Below are 16650 nucleotides of genomic sequence, written 5' to 3' on the forward strand. Positions count from 1 at the left end.
TCATGAAAATAAGTTTATTAAGAAAATACATGCTTTGTCATTGTGTACCATGTACACTGATGTCTGTCGCAATTTAAATGACATGAGCCCTATGAATATTTTGTGAAATTTGCATCCAAATATCGTATAGCAGCAGGACACAATGTGCGATGCTCTTATAATGTACAGGCACAACTGCAGGATCTTGATCCCTTTGCCACAGTTCAAAGTGATACAATTTCTCATCTGTCAGATTTTGCTCCCAGATCACAGGTCATTTCAGTCTCTGAGGACTATATACAAAACACAAAGGGAATGCAAAATAAAATAATATTTAAAAAACTCCCATTTCAACCCATTCCATTAGTAAACAACAATACCGTAAGGTTGCTAATGCTACCAGGTCTGTTTTCTTGTCAGTAGCCAAATCCTTTTGTCAGAGGGACATAATACCAGCAAACCAACCTTTCTCCAGCATAAATTAAATCACAACCGCACTGCTTATATTAGTACTTAAAGCATATACTCTACACATAATGTCTAAATAAATATTTTGACATTTCATGGCTGTAGTTTTTGCCCTCTAACTGAAATAAATAGTGGACATGTAAAAGTAACAACACATTGATGATCAACTATCGATATAGAGAAAAAGTCTTTACAGCGTTCGTCTTTACACTGAACTAAACACAGATACACTACCATTCAAAAGAATGGGGTTAGTATGACTTATGTTTCTGAAAGAAGTCTCTTATGCTCATTAAGGCTGCATTTATTTGATAAAAAAACAGCAATATTGTGAACTATATAAAATAATTCTTTTTTATAGTAAATATATTTTTAAATGTAATTTATTTCTGCGATGGCAAGCTGAATTTTCAGCATCATTACTCCAGTCTTCAGTGTCACATGATCCTTTAGAAATCATTCTAATATGCTGATTTGGTGGAAACATTGAGCAGCACAACTTTCAACACTTTTTTTTTAATGTGGAAACCGTGATATGTTTTCATCAGGGTTCTTTGATGAATAGAAAACATTTATTTGAAATAGAAATATTTTGAAACAATGTAAAAGTTGACTTTCTCTTTTGATAAATGTAATGCATCCTTGCTGAATAAAAGTATATATTTCTTTCAAATTATAATAATAAAAAACATCTCACTGACCCTAAAACTTTTAAATGGTAGTGTACAAGCTTTTAGCTTTAAAGGAGTGTAGTACTCTCAGCTCCATGTAACATTTTACCAGGTTTTGACGTAAAATCAGCACAGAATATGAGAAAAGTTCTGCTGCCACATGCAAACACTTGATTTTAACTTGATCTCAAATACTTACTGCTTATCCAAAGGCAATAGTGCATTTCAGTTGTAAAGACCTGTAGATTGTACCATCTGAACAAAAATTAATAGTGCTTTAAGTGCTTTTCCACCGTTGTACCATTATAGGATAAATGTATAAAAAAATACATATGGCATCTTACAGATGTGACAAGGCTATTGACCATAGCATCCAATGAAGTATCATGTTTGTGAATGATATAAAATCTCATGCATTCTAGTCTGACTCTATGTGAGCCACAAAGGCAAGGCAATGCAACGCAGGTGAAATGAGCCAGAGCAGTAATACATCTCTTCACACTCGCTTTAAAAAACAATTGAAGTATAAGGAAATGAACTGAAGACTTTAAATATGACACAGTCGTGGTGCCACAGAAACTATTTCTTGAGCAAGTTGTCTATGTTTTACCCATCTAAACAACGTTTTACCCTTCTACAGTCGCTTATTTTTAAACCTTGACTGATCCAGTGACTTGGCAAACTCTGTAATGGCATTTCAAAGTCTTTGTTACTCCCTCAGGCCTCATCGCTTGTGGCACTGAGACTCTCTTCCTGCTCTAACCTGCTGTTGGGAGCCACAGGTGAGGTCAGGTTCAGGTAGCCTATCTCAGTGGACTGTGAAACGGGCACAGACGAGGAGATCTCTAGGTTCTTCACTCCAGACTCACCCACTTTGACTCTGCGAATGGCATCCAATATTCCCCATGAGTCACAGAGCCCAGGCTGTGGACTAGAGCAAGATGTTGCAATGTAAGACGTGACCATTTGTTCACTGACACAGTAAAATAATTCCATGCTGATCTGCAGCAGAAAAATAAATCTAAATGGCAGATGAGACAAGTATAGAAAGTATAGTATAGTAAGTATAGTAAAGATATATACTACCTTTATAAAATTGGGGCCAGCAAGATTTTCTTTATGTTTTTTAAAAGAAGTCTTTTAAGCTCACCAAGGCTGCATTTATTTGATCAGAAATACAGTAATATTGTGAAATAGTATTACAATTTAGACAATTTAAAAAAATAATCTATGTTAATATATTTAAAATGTAATTTAATCCTGTGATGGTAAAGCTGAATTTTCAGCATCATTACTCCAGTCTTCAGAGTCACATGATCCTTCAGAAATCATTCTAATATGCTGATTTGGTCGAAACATTTCTTATTACTAATGTTGAAAAAAGTTGTGCTGCTTAATATTTATGTGGAAACAGTGATGACATTTTTATCAGGATTCTTTGATGAATAGAAATAAAAATAAAAAATGTAAGTATTTATTTGAAAAATATTTGTTTAACAATGTAAAAGTCTACTATTTAATGCATCTCTCCTGAATAAAAGAAAAAAAAAATTATAATAATCTAACCGCATACATTAAAATGGAACTGTATATTGGATATTAAACTTTAAATTAGTAACAGAAAAATATTGATAAAAATGTATTTAGAGTTATTGAAATAGATTATATCACACCGTATTTTGTGTGCCATGTATTTTTTTATATTTTTTTTACTATATTTGGGAACAGAAATATTGAGTAGGTTGGAAGACTTAGAAAAGTTCTGAATTATACCTTGGAGTTGATGTCCGCAACAGGCTATCATGATGAGCTCCAGAGGGAAACATTTTCTTGACCTCCTAAGACAAAAACACAAAATAAAAGCATCAGTGCAATTCAAATTTGAAATGCTTATTTAAATTATAATAAAAAGAACAATTGCAGTACACCTCAACAGTACACATCGACTGAAGGTTTCTCAATGCACGATCTAAAATTCCTATCTGATTGGCCAATGTTAGAGTTTTTTCTTGCAGCTCTTTATTCTCCATCTCCAGAAATTTAACTCTAAGAGAAGACAGGGCAAAGAGACAGTTAGTATGTTTCCTAATAGTGCTTTCCTGTCAGATGTAGATGTACAGGGTAATGAGATGTTTACCTCTGCTGGATGGTAGTGGCAGTTCTCAGTCCATTGTTTCCCATCTCCTCAGCTTCACTTATTCGCTGCAGAAGTTCTCGTCTCTCCAGGAGGAGCTGGTCGTTTTCTTCAGTCACAGTCCTAATCCAGTCCTTCTCCTGCTCATAGTGGAACACACTCAAGGTGAAGTACATGTTAAGTATATAGTGTTGAAGGTCGGGTCTGAAAACACTCACTTTCTCTGAGAGACTTGTCGCAAGAGCCAGATCATTTTCCAGCTGCTGGATCCTGAGCTCATGTTGGGCGACTGTCTTCATGAAGATTTGTTTAGCTCTGCGCAACTTGGTTTTGTGTTGAGACTGTTTCTCGTTGTGTCTCCTGCAGGACACGAGTTTCATGATTTCATATTAACACATTGCATGTGTTTATTTGCTGTAAGGGTAAAGGCTGCAATACACTACAATACTTAAAAAATCTGAACCAATTTTAAACACTAGGCATCATACACTTGCTGACTTTTTAAACTGGGCAAAACTGGGCATCATACACTAAACGACTGAGGTTCACACACTGCCAGACTTTCAAGTCGTTCTGAACACGAACACATGCAAAAACGTGCCTTATTGCAAGGAGACGTGTCAAATGGAAACAATATGTTCAAATATTGGCTCAAAATATCAAACCTGTTTGAAATCCTCCAACTGGATGGAATCAAAGTCTGAAGCTTAAAAAAAACCTGTCCATCCTACACTACACGATTTTCATGAGTTCACATTAACATATAACCAGATATAATGCATATTTGGCGTGCTGTCCGAGAAGAGGGCTCCAAACTCAGAATTTGGCCCGAAAACAGATTACTCCCCCCGTATCCCTGGCTGGGATAGGAACAATTGAGAGTGAGGAGCTGGGGTGTAGGAGGGATGCTGGAAAACTGTCATGGGACAGAGGTAAGTTGGCTATTCGGTTGTTAAGTCGTGACGTAACCACTCTCCGATAATACTCTTTCCGGGTCCAAAGTCCAGGTCCTCTCTACCTACCTACCGCTTTCGCTAGTGTTTTGGTTATTATTGAGTGTTTTTACAATGCCGCAGTGCTGTGTCCCATGTCCCGAGCTAACTCACTTCAACCTCGTAAATCTTCTTTTTCATTGATGCCTGGACTCTACCCTTAAATATGCCACCTGAGTGATGAGCTACACTAACCACTCTGTTGGTGTTAAAGGAATTTAAACCGCCAAGGGTGCCTCACTAAGAAGGACGTGATCGTAAATAAATTTACAGGTTCCACCATTGTTATTTCTGGACGAGAGGAGCGCTTGGACCCGGAAAAGGCTAAACGTGACGTGTGACGTCAGACTTAACAATCGGATATAGGCCTCCTCTTGTGCTGATTGGGTAGATTATCTGAACATGCTTCCTCCTGAACTTTGCTAATGATATATCTATGAAATCTGTGAACTCCAACTGCCTAAAATCTACAAGACTTTTGGCAACTAGCATCGACTCATTCAGACTGCAAATCAGGCCAAAAATTTAGCAAAAGTCTTGTATTCAAGCCTTAAGAGTATAATGTCCACCCAGTGAATAATGATACCTAATGTGAGTGTCAAGCTGCTGAACAACCAGCTTCAGTTCCTCTTGCAGTCTCTCAGACTCATGTTGGGTGGACAGAAGCTGTTCTTCCAGCCTGTGGCAGCTCTTCTGACCGCCTCTCTGCTGCAGGACACATTGGTATTCATGGTCAGCTCCACTAGTGTATCATTTCAGCAATTAGTATGATAGTTTCAACTCACAAACCTCTTCTCTAGCTGTGTTAAGTTCGCTCTCCAGCACTTGCAGCCGCGTCTCCAGCTCCTGTGTGCGGTGTGACATCTCCAAGTTGGTGCGTGTCATAGTCGCCTCCTTCACCCGCAGTGAGCGCACCTGCTGCTGGAGTTCCTCGTCTTTCTGCTCAAGTAATTTCCTTTCAGAAAACACAGAAAGTAATTGTAAAGTCCACTATATAGTAAGTAACACATGCAACAATTGCTGCAATGGTCACTCTTTATATTAAGTGACTTACCATGCACTTGCATAAAAAAATTATTAGGTACAATATACTTATTGTTAGGGCTGGGCGATATGGGCAAAAAAAATTATCATGATAATTTTTTTCATATCAGTCGATATCGATAATTATTATGCTAAATGTCACATATTTATTTCTTTAGTTTAAAGGCAGATTTTTGCTCCTAAGTGAAAGTTGTAGAAACCGTTAATTGTGGTTTTAAACTACTCTTTATTGTCAGAACATGACAAACATTTGGCAGTAGCTTTAAAAAATAGTAATATCTGTAAAAATTGTAACACCCTTATTTTTATATGGTAAAATTAAAATATTTTGACTGTTCGCGTTTTATTAAAATGAACCATTGGTCTTCCATAGTAAAATACATTTAGATCATGATAACCATAGTAAAAACCACAAATATGGCATCTAACTACCATGGTAAATTGTTTCTATGGTATTTGTATAAAAAAATGTAACCTAAATACATTTAGCATTTAGCAAATGCATTAATAATATAGTTAAATTCGATATAAATATCCCACATTTCTGCCACAATACCATGGTGCAGTTAGTGTTACTACAATAAATCCATGGTAAATGATGGGGATTTGCCTTCTGACTGTAATGTTGCACACAGTGTTTCTCTTGTTTATTACTAATACTAGAAAGGCCAACGCTATAATACTTTATACTTTTACAATATATCATATTTGTTGTTTTACTTTCTTCTGCATCTGCGCTCTGGCGTTGCAATCTGAAAAATAAAAGTGATATATTTATCGGTCGCCCACTAATATTGGCTTGTGGCGCAGTGACCCGTCTGACCTCTGTAGTTGATCCTCTTGCAGTTGGGCTCTGAGAGCAGACAGGTTATCAGACATGTCTCTGGTGTCTCTTTCTAGTTTGCTGGTCTCTCCTGCTCTGGCCTCTTCCAGGCGTATCTGGTGCAGAGCGTTCTTCAGTTGCTGCTGCAGATCTACGACCTGCAGAGATGTTGAAGACATTCTTCATAACTGTTATACTACTGAACAAGAGAATTTCAGCCTGCACTGAACACACACCTTCTTGTCAGCAGCAATCACACGTGCCCTCTCTGAATTGAGCTCCTCCATCAAGCTTCTGTTAGTCTGTCGGTTCTGAGCGCTTCTGGCCATCTCCAGCTCCAGATCTCTGGCTCTCTGCTGGAGTCTCTCCAGCTCTGCCACCTGTCCCGCTGTGCTGCCCTCCTGCTGGGCTACTTTGGCCAGGGCCTGCTTCAGCTCCGCACACAGCTAAAGAACAGAGCGGAAACATAAGGTTTCTGAGCATTAACAATAGTCCTGTGTAAATCTAACTAGGGATAGCCCGTGTTCGACATAATTTAAAACCTAACAAATTTGAAATTAAAATTAGGCCTACTTTCTAAAAAAAATTCAATAACATTAAGATGAAATTGATCAAAAGTGACAGTAAAGACATTTCTAATAATACATATAGATTTCTATTTCAAATAAATGCTGTTACTTTGAACTTTCTATTCATCAAAGAATGCTGAAAAATGTATCATGGTTTCTACAAAAATATTAAGCAGCACAACTGTTTTCAATATTGATAATAAGAAATGTTTCTTGAGCAGCAAATCAGCATATTAGAATGATTTCTAAATGGTAATGTGACAGAAGATTGGAGTTAAAATATATTCAATATAAAAGTTATTTTAAGCATAAGAGACTTCTTTCAAAAACATAAAAAAAAATCTTACTGACCCCAAAAAAGTATTTGGACTCTTACGCCACACTTCATGCATTTCCTTATGCATTATGTAAATAAATATCAAAGTAAATGTCATCCACTATATTTATTTAAAACAAATGCCACTTGGTTCATATGTTGTTATCTAATCTAATGCAATAACTTACATAAATTTTTTTTTTACCTTGATCTTCTCCTGATCTAAGAGTGCATTGTGTCTCTTAAGGTCCAGATTTTTCTCTCTCTCATAGCGTAGCTCTCGCTCAGCAGAGGTGAAGAGGTGCTGAGTTCTCTGTAGGTCTTGTCTCAGCTGTTTGTTCTCCTCTCCCTTCTGTTTTAGGAGTGAGTCCTGAGCCTGTGCACAACAACATAATGGCCACATTATGCATAGCAAACAGGGGAAAAAAAACAAAAAAACAATATTGTTATTATACAATTAAGCAGGTTATACAAATGTTTTGTGCATAAATGAAAATAAAAATGAATGTGAACATGTTCGTGTGGGTGTGTAAAGATTGGAGAGCAGGACTGACCTTAGCCCGGGCCTGAGCTTCACTGATCTGGGCCTGCAGGGCCAGCTGGTGTTGGCCAGCCAGCTGTCTCTCCTCCTCCAGGGTGGAGTGTAGCTTACTCATCTCTGACTTCACACAGGCCAGCTAGAGGAGCAGCATGTGTTTTTTATAAAATGTCAATTTTATAAAAAAAACATTGTCACAGTGCTGAAAGTCATAAGGTGACTATGTGAAACACACACTTCACTTATATGATTTTATGGTGAAATGTGTTATTCTTCTTGTTAACCCAGATGAATTTTGACCAAGAACAATGAACTGTGGCTTTAATTTAGAGTGAGTGGCGCAGCAAAAATAGACACACCGCCTCGGTGTGCAGTGTGAATGCTCTAATCTGTTAATATGGGCCCTTACGCATCCAGTGTGAAACAGGCCTTACCTGACAAACCCCCTCATCCTGTGCAGAAGGCCTGTGGTTGGCCGTCTGCTCCAGTGATGCTCTGGGTGTCTGCTCTCTGGTATACTGGAGCTGCTGTCTCACATGCAGGAGCTCCAGACTGAGTCTCTCTTTCTCCCCGTCAGTCTGAAGCCTCTCGTGGGCTTTCTCGCTGAGCTCTCTCTGTAGCTGCATCACCTGTCCACGTTTCTCCATCAGCTCATCCCTAAACAGGCAAAGCGCATCTTACCACATGCTTTCAACTGAGTCCAGGAGCTAATTATTTATCATTTTAATGTCATACAGAGTTGATCTGTAGTTTCTGTGAGAGCCTTACCTTAGAGTGTTGTGCTCCTTCTCTAGTCGAGTCAGTTCTGTTCTCAGTTTGTCCACCATGGACTTAAGCTCTACCACCTGTCCCCTGCTGTCTCTCAGGTCCTCTTCAGCCCGGCTGTTCTCTGTCTGATGTGTCAGGTTGTCCTGGAGTCGCGTCTGAGCACGCTCCAACTGGGCCACCTGCAGAGTACAAACATAGCCTCAGTGAGAATTTGCAAGCTACAGAAAGAATATCACAGCATCCCAACAATAAATGGATTGCCTTCTTTGTGATTTAAACGTATAATTGAATGACCTTTATTTTTTTATTACCTTTTCTTCCAAAATTCCCTTTTCTCCTTTAATCTGGGTGAGGTTCTTGTTGAGTGTCTTCCCTTGTCGACATTCTACCTCTAGTCTCTGGACCTCCACACGTAATCTCTTCAGCTCTTCATGGTCTTTTTGCATGACCTGTCCACATGTAGCATTTATGTGCAGTTCATGGTTTCAGTTAACATTATTTTATTATTCTAAACAAATGCATAGTGCAATATGAAAAATGGGCTTTCCAGGACTATAAACTGTATATTTTATAACGAGTCATGTGTGACAATGATATTACCTCTTTTTCCTTTTTGAGCGCAGCCTTGGATACAGATAGATCCACCTCCAGCTGTTTCCTCCAACCTTTTTCTTCAGCAAGACGACCCTCGAGGAACTTTATTCTTTCTTGAATGCTCTCACTAAGCTTTGGATTAAAAGATTAAAGATATTCTACCATAATCAGAGGGTGCAAGTGATTTTTAAGAGGTTGCTATTCTCCTTGGTGTAAACAGGCCTTCGACCTTTACCTCAGAGTCAGTTCCTCGAACCTGATCTTCATCTTTCTTCTCAAGTTTCTTGATATCCCTCTTACTCAGTTCTTCCTCAATACTTTTAATCTAGAACCAAACTCAGAGTCATCCTAAAAATTCAGGTGATTATTTATCAAATTCAGCACTATTACCTCACGGTTAAAAAATTACCTTTCTCTGTAACCCCTCTATCTCACACTCGTGATGCTCTCGCTCGTCTTTCGCTGCGTTCTGCGCTTCCCCCAGCAGTGCCTCCAGCTCCTCGTTCCGCTCCACCAACTCCTCGTGTTCCCGCTGCTGCTTCTGCAACCTCCTCTCCAGCTCTCGCAGGCGGCTGTCCTTATCTTCAGACTCTCTCCGACACCTGCCAAAATACAACTGCCATATCAGCATCTTTAAAGTGTGGAAGCAATGACATGTACAGCTTTAAGTTAGATAAAGGAGGGCAAAGCTTCACCTTTTGTGGAGTGTCTCATCGTCTGGAGCCACTGATGAATCCGCATTAACATTATTCCCAGCACCCTGACAAAAAAGCATCTGTAAGCTCTGAGAGGAAACTATACAAATATTAAATTACTTGTGGCATGCAATACATGCAAACTAGCCCCTTCAAGAGAGGATTGTAGTAGAATGTATATCTACCTGTGCAGAGTATATCTTATTGTGCTCTAATGTCTCGTTGATCCCTTGAGCCGAGTGCAGCTTTGACTGTTCAACCTGTGGCACAACCGACATTGCAAAATATAACATTTCTGTGTTTGCATATTGCAAATGTCTAACATGTCATGGCACCAAGATAAAATTTTAAAAACAATTATTCTTGCCAGGTTAAGAAGAGTCCTTCTCTCTGTGTCCAATGAGCGAACTCTATCCCTCAGCGCACGAATCTCCCCATCCAGTCGTTCATTGCGTTCCTTGGCCTTCTGCAGCTCCACCATATCTGTAAAACATAGAGTTTACAACCAGAAGACATTATTTGTAATGTTTCCATGATTTGTCTACGCTGTAGTTCTTTGAAGTGTCTTTATAGACTTGCAAATGTGTGACGCAATATGTTGCTGCAGACAAAATCTCACCACACTGTTTAAGCTTGTCCACTTCCTGTTTTAACTGCTCCACTTCCTCCCCAGTTTTCTGCAGGTCAGGAACTGAAACGAAAATTTGGTTTACATTATGCATTAAGACAAAACAGTTAGAGAAACTGATTTTTTCTAAAGACCGCATGAGTGATGCTTGGTCATGAAAAAGTCACCACCACCATTACCAGGTTGTTCAGGGTGAAAAGTCAGTTTAGTTGCATAACAAATAAGCAAGGATGCACAATACATTAAAAAATTATCAGTTGATATTAAAGTGATCATCAGTTAATCAGTTTGGATATTTAATTTTCCGTACTCAATTGGTTTACTCCCATGGTCTTTTTTTTTTTTTACATTTAAATTACATTTACCATCATCTGACTAGTGCCTTTAATTGAATTTAAATTGAAATTATAAAAATTTGATGAAAAACTAAAAGTTGAAAATGAGGCATTTTCCAAAGGCCTTTGAAATTAAGTAAATTAAAGTTGAAGTGCTAAAATTACTAAAACTGAAATGAATATAAATTAAATCTAAATAATAATTTTGAAAAAATATTAGCAATGACAAAAGCACATAATAAAATTACTAAAATTAATTTAATTTAATTAAAACTGAAAAAAATAATAAAACTGAAATAAAAATAAAAGTTAATTCAAAATGTTTTAATATTAATAGTATATAAATGATACTAAAATAATACTGCATCAGTCTTTCAAAACACTGAAAATTTAACAACACGGTTAAATGTAATCTTTAGCAAATCTCCATTTTGCCTACAGTCCATTATAATGCTGTGATGCCTAAATTCACTTGTAGCATTAAAAATGGTTGATTTAAATTTTTTGTATTTTATTTTTCATTTATGCATGTGCATTCATTTTAATATTACCATAATATGAAAATAATTATCAGCTTATTGATATCAAAATCTGAATTGTTATTCACATACCAGACAAGTTTTGGACCTTACGAGCGAGATCTAGTTCATCTGTCAGGTGGCGAATCTCTTTATGTGCCATAGCAAGACGACTCGATGCCTCTTCCAGATCCCTCTCCAGCTTCTGCCGCTCTGTGCGTTCTTTGCAGAGTTCTTCACTGTGGGCCTACAGGGGACAGAGCTTTCAGTGAGACATAAACCTGGCTGCGCTGGGTGGACAAGCAAGAAGCATGTCGGCCTCCATGCGTTTTTTAACATGCATGAGCCACAGAACACAGGTGAAGCTGAATGTGGATCATGTTCCAGTGTGAATGGAGTTTAATATGTGCCTTCTCTCCCTTATAACCATCAGAGACAACAGTAACGTTGGGACAAACAGCCTTTGGTTAGTAACCACCCTGAAAGAAAGCGCTCCATAGTGCTGTTAGGGTCTAGAGTGAAAATAAGAAGTGTTAATATTATCATGCTAGGCTCAGCATGTTGTTATTCTCTGCTTTGAGTTCAACCGAGGCATGCATTATTTCATGGAGCTGCCTTAATCTGCTTTAAGTGGATCATCCTCTCAAGGACAATACGGAAGGTTCCGCCTCTCTTGATTTAACCTTCATGTGATGCCTTTTATATGAGTCCAATCAAGTTATGAAAGGTACGGGAACGTACAGGAAGGTTCTGTGCTCTTAGTGTCGCCTTGCGCGCACCAAAGAACTTCCTCCAAGGACTTTGAACTGATGATTCCTGTCCATTTAGGGAAGGACAAAGAATCAGGAGAAATTATGATGCACAACATACAGAGATGGACAATGAAACACTTAAATATAAATGAGACACTGTTGATATTGGACATTCTTTGAGTCCATGACTTTAGCACACTGCTTTTGAAATTGCTGCCCGCTTATGGGCCACTCTGAGATCTTCTCACCTCATTCATGTTTTCCTTTTGCTGTCTAAGTTCCTCTTCCAATGCGTGACGGATATGATCCAGCTCCTCCTGATTTCCATAAAAGAGGAGATATTAAAATGGCCATAAAACTAATAAGCCACAAGTGAGGTGTCACTATCAAGAGCAGACTCCACATTTTTTGATACATCCAGTATATTGCCATTATTACCGCATAAATATTCACATTTTATGCATTCTTTCATCCAAAGTTCATTCAAGGTATACATTTTATGTTGATATGTGCTCTTCAAGCCTTTTCTGTATCCTAAATACACACAGTTAAATAATATTTAAATATGAAAGGCAATTAAATATAGCCTTTGCATAATGGGCTTCCTGTTGACCTACACTTTTAAGAACACTATTACAGAAGTTAGGCTTTATTTCTCATAATACCTGTAGATGCACCTCTCTGAGGTTGCCGGTGAGGGTCTGGGTGTCCAGCTTTCTTTCAGCAGCCTCTAGTCTCTCCAGCAGAGTGACTCTCTCCACCAGCAGATAGGCCACTTGCTCACTCGCACTGCTCTGGCTGATGTCCGCTAGACCCTCCTGCTCCAGCATCTCCACCACCTCCTTACACTGGGAGTCTGACAAACACAACGTACGTAAGGACCACTAACTGGACTATAAGTGGGTTCAAGTTGAGCACTGAGCAGAACGCAAGAGCTATGTTGCGAATGGAATCCTAGCATACTACTTAATAGTGCTATATGCACTAAATATAGCAATAAACACATTATTCACAGTGTTGTTACTGTTTATTACAAATTAAAACAAAGTAAAACAGTAAATCTTAATCATTTTTGTTAATTGAAATAAAGCTCAAATAAAATATAATAAACTATAAATATTAGATAAAAAAATAAAAAATTAAAATTAAAATTAAAAATGTGGCTCTGGCATCTAAATAAATAAAAGAAGTTTAGCTTGAAAATGCTAAAATGACTAAAACTAACTCTGAAATAAGAATAAATTAAAGCTAAATGGAAATATTATACTAATAAAATGACAAAAGCACATAAAATGACTAAACTAAAATGAAAACTGAAAATATAACAGCTAATATTACAATAAAATTCTAAAACATTTATTAATATAAAATTGTATTAATATCAAAATATTAATAAATACTATAATAATTAATAAATTATTCTAAGAGTAGATTTACACAACAACATACTAAAAACTTTTTTTTTTGCGTAAAGACGCGTTGTCAAAACGAACCCTGTTCACACGGATTCGGCCGGTAGGTGGCGATGTCACTTTGTAGCACCCCTAACCCCTGGAATGCGATTTTAACCAGTATGCCGTTTTCAAAAACTTGAACCCCTGAAACGCCGTTGTCATGTAAATGAACGGCCAAACAATTGCATAACAATTTTTCTGTTTTTAAAACGGTGTCGTGTAAATGCCACTGGTAAAAACACCTTGACTCTTGGTTGTCAGATCAAATGAGTTAAGAAATTTGTGGCTGATATTACTTCTGGACCATGGAAGGACCAGTCAAGCACACTGCATTGTGGGATACAGTATTCTACACAGAATGCTGTACACATTTGATAAATGTAGAGTCTACAGAAAACTATTCTAAGGATACAGAAAAGTATGAATAATGCAGAAATGAGTATGAGTAGTATGCTATTCGAAAAACACGCAAGAACAAAACTTCAAGGCACATTGTTTACTACGAACACAATCTTAAGTATGATCAAATGATTTAATCAATATAAAACCCTCACCCTGTTGGTGTTTCATTAGAGCGAGTTCAGCACGGAGCTGTTCGTTGTCACGTTCGTACTCCGCTGTAAGAGATTCCCGCTCCTCCAGCATGTTTCGAATATGCTCCACGTAATTTTCCACCTTGAAAAAACCCCATCAAACAACCAGTTGGCACAGCAAAGGCATTAGCTACAGAAGGAGCTTGTTTTGGTCAGGAAACAGTGTCATCATGTTACAATGTTGATGAGGAGACCATGATTAGCTATTCTTTGGGGTGGAGGCCCGGCCTGCCATCTGCTGGCTCACCTCTCTCATCTCGCTGGCCTGCTGTGTGCGCAAACTCTGCAGGTCTTCAGTGGCGGCAGTCAGGCTGCCCTCGCTGCTCTGGAGCAAACGCCACAGGTGCCGCTCACGCTCCTCTGTTGAAGCCTCAGGGGACACACCGTCCCTGTGCAAGCGCAGGGTGATCTCGTCCAGCACCTTTTCCTTCAGAGGAAACAAAACAATGAGCCTTCTTTTTTTTCTTTGAACAGTGTAAATGAGGCCTGGGTTACCCGACACCATCTTAAAACACTCTTTCGGTGTGAAGCCGGTCTCAGAAGGTGCCTAATATCTCTCTAGATTGTAACTGTTTCATTAGCAGTTTTTAAATGGGGGGCATCTAAACTTCTAAAGGGGCTGCAAATGCGTCAAAATAAATTCAATTTAATCCATGTTTTTATCTGTGCATTCTCAACCAGGGGGCCGGAAAGGGGATTGCAAGATGGCTTAACAACATTATTTAAAATAAGCTTTAATAATAATAATAAGCAAGCTTTTAAATAAGCTAAAACAGCTAAAAATCAAGATGACAACTGACATCATATTTTTAATATTATTATTATAAAATTATTATTTATTTTTTTTAGAACTGGGGTTCCCTTGGTGCATATATGAGGACATTTTGAATGTGAGATTTCTAGACATGGAAAAGTTACGAAAACTAATAACATCATAAAGCCATGGAAATTTCCATAGTGAACATCTATATTTATATTAAGCACTGAAATATGTTGAAATTCTTATATGTAGGATTTGCAGAGAAATTGCCATAAAATAAAATAAAATTAAATAATTTTTAAAACTGTATCCCACAATCACAGTCATTTAAATTCATTATTGAACCTGAAGAAGACTCAGTTCTTCAATCTACTGAAATAACAGAATTTAACAATTTTAATATTATATATCATTTTCCTTATAATTACTTTAGATTGACTGTGTAATTTCTGTGAATAAAAAAACTTTGAAAACAGCTTTGTCATTACAGTGGAAGTACCAGACATATCAAGACAAAAAGGTTGAGAACCACTGAACTTTTATTACATCAGGAAAACGTGATAATGCACTAAATATCTTGAGATTATTAGTAATAGTTTGGGGAAGCAACTTTTTGCAACAATTTAAGCAAACGTCAACGAGGAGATATTGTGTGTGTGATGAATAACATTAACTGCCATTCAGTCGTACTGTCAATGGCCATTTTAAGCATATTACAAATGGTCTCAATTTACTAACCTTTCCTACGTTTATCATATTTATAAGTACAAAAACGACGACACCATACCTCTCTTTTTTCCATGGCCGAGTAGAGCTTAGCTGGAGTCCGAGCATCACTTGCAAATTAGCCAAGAGTGTTTATGAGAACAAAGTTTAGATTGTGGTTTCCAGCATTTGCGTCCGCCCATGGCAGTCTCTGACCTAATCATCACTTCATTATAAAAAATAAAGAAAAGCATAAAACATAACTCAACGTGTTACCGTCGTTTGCATGCCTGTAAATGAACACAATACAGCTTTAAGCAACAACTTTTATATAACTTAAACTAATGTAATAAATGACTAAACATGATCTTCTGCCTAATCCAAAATCCACTATCATCAGTCATCTAATATTTCTCTCTCACTTTCACAATATATCTGCAGTCAAGGATATATTTGACAGGAATAACGTTTCTTTGGGTTTTTACTGCAATATAAAAAGTTTTCTAACCCGAGCAGAGTCCCAGTTCGCTAACTTTGGCTAGCGGGCTAGTTCGCAGGTATTACGCACGAGCCTCTTTTCATATCCTCCAGGCGGCTATTAAAAATAAAACAAATTAAGATTGTCGCAATCCTTCAACATCGATTTGACACTGTTAATGAAGCCTGTCTGTTTGCAAATATTGATGCAACAGTAGTGTCATAATATCTCATGAGGCCTACCAAGTGTTTTGTTGCAGGCAGCTGCTGCTCTCAATAGCTTGGACCGAGTGCCTAGGCAACGGGTTAAACCATTATGGACAGAGAGGGGAGAGAAGACTGCGTTGAGACGTTACACATTATCCCAGCAGATGGCGGTGTTTGCTCTATAAATCAATTAGCAACCGTGAATGAATGAACTATTCAACTATTCAATTCATATTTTATTTTTTAAAGTAATTCATTCATTATGTACATGAAACAGTAATATTGTGAAATTGCAATGTAAAAGAACTGTAAAAGAATATTTTAGCATCATCACTCCAGTTTCCAGTCACATGATCCTTGAGAAATCATTCTGATATACTGATTTGATGCTAAATTATTAGATTATCGTTGGTACTAAGTTATTAATAATGGTTGTTATTAATATCAATGTTATAACAGTTTTTGCTAATATTTTGTAGAAAACATGATCGTTTTTTTCCCCAGGATTCTTTAAACGAATAGAAAGTTCAAAAGAGTAGCATGTATTTGATCAATTTAATAAGTCCTTGATAAATAAAAGTATTATCTTAATTCATTTACCACAAACTTCTGAATGGTAGTGTATTACAG

General features: G+C 37.5%; 1 protein-coding gene across 4 annotated transcripts; it reads right to left on the minus strand.

Moving 5' to 3' along the window:
* ccdc30 (coiled-coil domain containing 30) lies at window positions 1–16118 on the minus strand. 4 transcript variants are annotated; one of them, XM_082144337.1, is made up of 30 exons: window positions 16057–16118; window positions 15845–15931; window positions 15419–15562; window positions 14119–14298; window positions 13833–13953; window positions 12490–12680; window positions 12073–12141; window positions 11814–11888; window positions 11166–11319; window positions 10211–10282; window positions 9959–10074; window positions 9777–9851; window positions 9592–9656; window positions 9306–9498; window positions 9132–9221; window positions 8903–9028; window positions 8614–8751; window positions 8303–8481; window positions 7969–8191; window positions 7551–7673; window positions 7202–7372; window positions 6348–6557; window positions 6112–6269; window positions 5034–5199; window positions 4831–4952; window positions 3471–3612; window positions 3256–3392; window positions 3047–3164; window positions 2892–2956; window positions 1–2049 (listed from the first exon to the last, which is right to left on the minus strand). In XM_082144337.1, exons 3-30 carry the CDS (start codon window positions 15431–15433, stop codon window positions 1836–1838), a joined length of 3708 nt encoding a protein of 1235 aa, XP_082000463.1. In that variant the 5' UTR covers window positions 15434–15562; window positions 15845–15931; window positions 16057–16118; the 3' UTR covers window positions 1–1835. The 4 variants fall into 4 exon arrangements, with proteins under 4 accessions (XP_082000463.1, XP_082000466.1, XP_082000465.1 ...); XM_082144340.1 differs by lacking the exon at window positions 11814–11888; XM_082144339.1 differs by lacking the exon at window positions 15845–15931 and having other exon boundaries at window positions 16057–16110.
* Window positions 16119–16650: the final 532 nt, after the last annotated feature.

This window comes from Leuciscus leuciscus (assembly GCF_965113295.1).
Source record: "Leuciscus leuciscus genome assembly, chromosome: 18".
NCBI classification, from domain to species: domain Eukaryota; kingdom Metazoa; phylum Chordata; class Actinopteri; order Cypriniformes; family Leuciscidae; genus Leuciscus; species Leuciscus leuciscus.